The sequence below is a fragment of the Macrobrachium rosenbergii genome, chromosome 53 (genome assembly GCF_040412425.1).
Source record: "Macrobrachium rosenbergii isolate ZJJX-2024 chromosome 53, ASM4041242v1, whole genome shotgun sequence".
NCBI classification, from domain to species: Eukaryota; Metazoa; Arthropoda; class Malacostraca; order Decapoda; family Palaemonidae; genus Macrobrachium; species Macrobrachium rosenbergii.
The window spans coordinates 6,423,473-6,430,323 of NC_089793.1; the positions used below are offsets into that span (position 1 = coordinate 6,423,473).

Genomic DNA, 6,851 nt, shown 5'->3' on the forward strand with positions numbered 1-6,851 from the left:
CCTAAATAACTTGTACGACAGATGGACAAACATAACTCACAAGAGAAGTTTATTTTTCCGCAGAGGAATCCGCAAGATGGCAGGTGGAGGAAGTCCGTACATGCACCTCCGAAAACTGTCATTAAAGGGTGGTCCATGTCAAAGGTCACCGTTGCCATCCTGATTCCGCAGATGTCAGGACTTGTCCTGCAAAGAGGAAACAACATTTACTTGAAAGAAATTTGTCTTGTATACAAAGGAAACATTTACTCCTTTACCGTACAGTATATCGTGGTTTGAACTGCAAAAGAAGATTGCCTTTATAAAAAGGAAATCTGCCATTTGTTAAATAATATAATTACATATACAGTACATAGAGAAAGTTTAATTAAGAGAGAGAAAGCTACTGTAACTGAAATAAGAATGTCCTTGGATTGTAAAAAATGACCTAATTAAGAAAATTTACCTATTGTTATTCTGACAGTCTCGACAATATATATATTTTTTAAATCATATCACTTTATACTGACATTCCAAAATGAGGTATCATGACTAGCAGAAATAAAGAGTACAATACTTGAAATGCAGTGTTACTTTTTAAACAATTCATTACAATGTCCAGTAAAATTTCTACTTTAAATTCTATTTCTTGGAAGTCGTATAGGTGAATATGTTAATAATTATTTATTTTATTAGGGCCAAAGAGACTTTACAGTACGTGGCTCCATTTTGTCCAACAGATTAATCAAATTAATACGAGGAGCCATTATCAAGTATGGGTAATATGATGTCATTCTACACTGCAAAACTAGCTAGCAACGCATACTGTCTATACTATCTTATCCTTTGCTATGTTTTCATTATAGTAAAACACATCAACATATAAGCCAAGTTTATTATAAAAATGATAAAACTGAGAGAGGAAACAAGATCTTTTTACGAGCCTCAGAGTAAAAAAAAAATAAAAATAAAAAACTTCTTTTTATCTTACTTGATAAACTCATAAACGCAGTCGAGATTATCCGGGTACTTCTTCGGATGGTACGGGGTATTGATGGTGCCCCTGGCATCCGTGATGCGCGTGTAGCAGGGGGCTCCCGCTAACCCAGGACCTCGGGATGTCCCTGGATAGTTGATATAGGGGGGTTCTGCGTCTGGTAAGGACCCGGGCAGGATGTCAGCAGTTCGTATCTGGAAAGTCGAGAGGTTTTGTTTTGGAATTCTTTCTAGAACGTTTCTACTACTACTACTACTACTACTACACTACTACTACTACTACTACTAATAATAATAATAATAATAATAATAACAATACTGTTAAAACTATTTACAATACATTTTCTAACACAAAATAAAATGTGCTAGGGGATTATTCTTATCTTGATTGATATAAAAAAATATTTTACTATGAATCCTGTTATCAAAATGGAACAAGAGATTTCTTATCTTACTATAAAACCTAGTATCAAAAGATAAAAACATAATGCATTAAAGACACGCACACAAACACACACACAAGCACATACACATTCTTTGAGTTACAGACCGATCTAGCAGTATTCACCAGTTCATCTCATTACCCTGCATAAGCGCGCGTACGTATAATTATGCTTATATAAGCAAAAAAGCACAAATAAGCCCTATTGTCGTAACTTTCTATACTGGAAGCTTAAATGCATTTAGAAGGGAATGTCCTACCTTATTCTGAATCCTTTACGTCCCTCGTTCCTCTCGCCAGCGTGGAAGACGAACCTTATCGCAGAGGCTCCTGGTTGAAACAGGTACTGGTCTGAAAGGAAACGGAAATGAATTTCAAGGCAATTACCTCAGAGGCGCCATTGCTCTTGTGTTGATATTAAAAGGCAAAATCGAGTATTCTCCACATTCAGCTGCAACTGACCCCAGGAATCGTTTTCTCTCTTCGGTCATAAGGCTACAAAAACACTCGACTAACTGACTTCGCTTGGCCCTTATCTTTTCACTGTTTATCTAGATTTAATAGCAACTGACACATTTAGCCATTTCAGTCGATAACTCACATCCCTCACGTTTTTCCATCTGAAGGAAAAAAACTCACCATACTTCCTGTTACTTATTAACACAAGATTTGATATTCGCTCAGACCACTAAAATTATTTATATTTACTAAAACAAAAACTTCTAAGCGCATTCAAGAATCTTGAGTTAAGCCAGATGAATTTACTCGGGTACTTACAGACTTGCCCGGTATTGTTGCCACATATTCTCGTGCCCGTCTCGGGTACGCAGGAGGGAAGCGTCAACCAGTCCCTTTGGCAGTAACCCTCTTCCTCTCCTCTCCCTACGTCCAGGGAGATTACTGTTAGGAAGAACAGAAAAATATTTAAAGATTTTGATGGGATTTCACTGCACAGTAATAATGATGATAAGAACAGCTTTTGTTTAGGATTTTTGGATCTTTCCAAGATAGTGACCCCCGAAGGTTTTAACCCGGTATGTATCCACCTTTTGCGGCGTGTTTAGTACAAGCCCGTTGGGGATTACCGTAAAAACATAAACAAGAGACTGTAAATATCATAGAGATAATGACCCCCAAGAAATATTAGTCCTAGATAACGACCCCTCGAAAACCCTTGGGGGTCACTATCTAGGAAAGATCCGGATTTTTTATAGTTAATGTCATTCATAAACAAAGATTCTGGTGGGATTTTCAAACTGTAGCTTTTGATGGGTTTTTCTATTAAGTGTAGTAACGTTATGAATGCATTTTCATATGTAATCTTGATGATAAGTCTAGCCTTTGGTGGAATTCTCGTAAATAATCTTACTGCTAAGTGTAATTTCAAATAGGATTTTCATGTGTAATCTTGATAATAAGTCGAGAACTTCAAGAATTCCTTTATGCAATGTCGATGATAAGTATAGCTTCTGATGATATTTCTGTGTCCAGTCTTTACGAAAAGCGGATATTTGAGAATATTTGCCTTGGAATTCGATGATAAATCATAAAGATTATTCGTTAGGACTTCCTGAGAATTGTGCACAGAACGTTAAGCTGTTAAACTGAGCTATTTAACGTTAAACTAACGTGATGGAGGCAGTCACTTTTAAAAGCTACCAAAAAAGGTAAAGAAAATCCAGTGGCTTCTCCATTCACGTAAATGACAGAACCAAAAGTAACTTTTTATACGCAACTCGAATGTTATTTAGTCATACAAAATATATATTATATAAAAATATATATTACACACTGGCCACGTGTCATAGGCATGGGGACCTGCCCCCCACTGGCTGTCGGGCTAAGAAACAGGAGAGCAGCGCCTACCACATGAGCCTACAGTGGCCCAGGAGGACTTTAACAAACTAACTCACAAAGGGAAACGTGCCAAAGATCCATTTCACAATGTGACGTTTCACAAAAACTCAAATGACTCGCAATCAACAGAATTTCCTCACCTGTCAACTTTGACGCCGCAGTGCCTGCGAGAAGGCCTAACTATGTCGTAGCAGCAATCTCGGCCTGGAGGGTACTGGTTGGGGAAATTGGGAGATTCCAGGAGGCCCGCCTCATTTTCGAAGGAGTAGTAACAGCTCGGTTCGCGTATGACACCTGGAACAGAAAAGGAAATGTTGCTTTAGCTTTCAGTTGCCTTTGGATCATTTTGGGATTCAATATGGATGGCTCTGTTTACTTGCTTTGAAATGGGTTGATCTCTCTCTTCTCTCTCTCTCTCTCTCTCTCTCTCTCTCTGATGGTCTCTAAGCTGATTTATTCCTTCAAATCATCCATTTCTCGTTCGTGGCTAGCTCCTCTGTGCTCAATAAGTGTTTATATATATATATATATATATATATATATATATATATATATATATATATATATATATATATATATATATAGAGAGAGAGAGAGAGAGAGAGAGAGAGAGAGAGAGAGAGAGAGAGCTCATATAATCACTTTATAAAAACCCTCACATACTACCCTCTGCCTCTTTTAGAACACTCAAAAACAGCTTCACATACATAAAAAGAAATCATGAAATAATCAGCTGCACATTTTAAAAATGAAAACAAAGACTGCTAAACTGATATCGAATGGCGAAGACTACGGTCCCTTTCTGAAAGAAAGACTTCGCCAAGATGGCGCCAAATGGTAACTACGCAGCAACACCACGAGTGTTTTAAGGACATGACTCCGGGTTGTATGACGTATTTTACAAGTCCGCCAAGCTTTCATTAAACGACTAAGAGCAGCAACCACGGTGCCTACGCAGGGCCGAAACGTGAGGGACCTTTTGACCGAAATTTGTCCGCGGTTCAAAAGAATTCCGTTTCCCTCCGGCTCCGTTCTCTCGGCCGAGCGCGCCAAGAGATCGAGACGCCATCTTTTTTTTTATTTATTCATATCCAAATGGAATTTCCGTGACTTCGGCTTCTTGTTGCCTAATGCAGCCTTTCCCATTTAAGGTAAAATTAATGCCGTGTCCTCGCTCCTTCTCCAAATAAATACACGGGTAACACCAGAGAGATTGTCTGAGTTTTGACCAGTGGCCTTCTTCTCTAATGACGTCACCCTTCAAGATGGCGGACAAATGGATGTGGGTTTCGGCGTTGTTGAGGTCTTTCTAATGGATAACCAATGCATGATGTCAGTGGACAGACTCGTGACAGGGCAAGACCTTATTGGTCGAAAACATGATGTCACCGGTGCCACTGAAGCCTTAAAAAGACATCTAAGAGACTGAAACAGCATGCCATCATCAGCTCGGTGTCGTGCCAAACAGAACCTTTTACACTGGTCAAGGCATATATGTTTAAGGACATCAACATACAACGTGAGAAAACAGGTGATGTCATTGGTCATTCGAGTGATAACGAAGATTTCGTTAAGGGACTATACTAACACGGATATGATGTCATTCAGGAGACAAGATAAGAAATGCGAGAGGAAATGTAGTAACTTTTTTCATATATATATATATTTCAGATTCTGATGCATATCTGAAATCAACGGGTTTCCAGTGAGCCAACTCCCACATCAAAGTAGATATGGTATCTCTGGGTTTAAGAAGATCATCGAAAAATTCTGACCATTTCAAAACTATGGAAAATGATGCGATCAATGGTGTCTCCTCAGTAACAATTCCGTTTTTTCCAGTACGAGTTCTTAGTGTAATGAAGCCTTATTTATAGTGAGCTCTTTTGCATTTTTATGCCTGTACATTTAATGGTAACCTACAATACTTTTTTCAAAAGGTATAACACCCAAAGTCGAGAGCATTAGTTTCTTAATTACGCAATTTTAGTCAGCATTAAAAATCAAAAATGTTCAACTTCATTTATCAAAGGCTAGTTAAGAATGCAAAATACCTTTGTAAAAATTACTGCTCACATTACAACAGGTTCAAAGTAGTATCTGACACCAATTCTAACTTTGGGAGCTGAAGATGAAATGAACAAATCACTGACAAACTTATTCAAGTCTCTGATATCATCATCAGACCAGTGGACGACAGAAAATGAAGAAACTAAGAGTACTTCACAGAAGCGAATGTTTGGCACAATTTCCTTCTTCTCTGGCATGACGATGGAACCCTTACACTCTTGAATGCCGCTTACCTCTGCCGTAACCTAATCCTTTATATCTATCTGTTTATATTTCATTAATCTACCTTCATGTCTAAAGAAGTGAATTCTTTACTCTCTCGACCACCATTGCCAAACTGCATCCTCACCAGCAGTTTAGCTAGTATAGTAAACTTAAACTTGTAGAAATAATTTACAGCAAGAGAGAGAGAGAGAGAGAGATTCATCATACCACCCTGGCACTGGCATTTGCGGACGCTTAAACAGCGTAAACAAATTAATCAGTCAACCGATCATCGAGTAAGTATTGGCGGAAAACTGTAAGGTTTTGCGTAAATACCTTTCGCTCTAACCTAACTTTAAAAACTGCGAATGGTTGAGATCCCGACTTTTGAATACATTTAAGCAGTCTTAAAGAGAACAAGTAAAAAATGCGCAACAGGGCTTTCTGTACAGCTGCTACAGCGCATAATCAAGACCACCAAAAATAGATCAATCTTTTCGGTAGTCTCGGTATAATGCTGTATGAGCCACAGAAATAGATGAATCTTTCAGTAGTCTCGGTTTGTCCTGTATGTAGGCCAGAAGCATCGATTATGGCTAATTTTAACCTTAAATAAAATCAAAAACAACTGAGGCTAGAGGCCGGAAGGGTGGTATGTTTAGTGATTGAGGTGGATGATCAATATACCAATTTGCAGTCCTCTGCGCCTCAGTAGTTTTTCAAATCTGAGGGCGGACAGAAAAAGTGCGGACGGACAGACAAAGCCAACACAACAGTTTTCCTTTTCAGAAAACTAAAATTAAGACTATCATATAAAAACCTAAGTCCTTAAAAATCTAAGTCCTTAGCCTAATAGAGGATCATAACCTAACTTCAAGACTTCGAATAAACGGACTGGACAATTCCAGAGATCACTTGACACTTCATTTCATATTTTTTCTATTTTTTTGTCTCGTTTGTTTTACTCTGTTATTTTTCTTCTGTGACTTCTTTGTTTTATATTTCTTTATCTGCACTGGAATTCCAGCACGTAGCTTTACACCACATCACACCTGGGCAACCATAAACCAAATCAAGTTTTTTTGGGGGCTAGTTCTCACCTGACTGATTACATCTACGAATGTTTTAGCCAGTTTCAGACCGCCGCTCACAATATAAAACCAAATAATAAAAAAGAATAACATAAATGATTTATTTAAAAGAAGAACGGATATATGTTTTTTTTTCTGGCAGTAACAAAAGAAACAAAAATTTATTAATTTTGGAAATGTGGGTGAGCGTTTAAAAAAAAAAACTGACAGAA

At 37.9% G+C, this 6,851-nt stretch overlaps 1 protein-coding gene across 3 annotated transcripts in view; it reads right to left on the reverse strand.

Moving 5' to 3' along the window:
* The window catches only part of LOC136834240 (uncharacterized), a 205,292-nt gene that overhangs the window by 5,905 nt on the left and 192,536 nt on the right, over positions 1 to 6,851 (reverse strand). For all 3 annotated transcript variants that reach the window (XM_067096583.1, XM_067096581.1, XM_067096582.1), the window contains 5 exons: positions 3,415 to 3,568; positions 2,195 to 2,317; positions 1,678 to 1,768; positions 971 to 1,170; positions 41 to 186 (listed from right to left, as the gene is read on the reverse strand). In XM_067096583.1, the coding sequence (XP_066952684.1) occupies positions 1,693 to 1,768; positions 2,195 to 2,317; positions 3,415 to 3,568 (353 nt within the window). In that variant the 3' untranslated portion in view covers positions 41 to 186; positions 971 to 1,170; positions 1,678 to 1,692. The remainder of the gene's footprint in view (positions 1 to 40; positions 187 to 970; positions 1,171 to 1,677; positions 1,769 to 2,194; positions 2,318 to 3,414; positions 3,569 to 6,851) is intronic.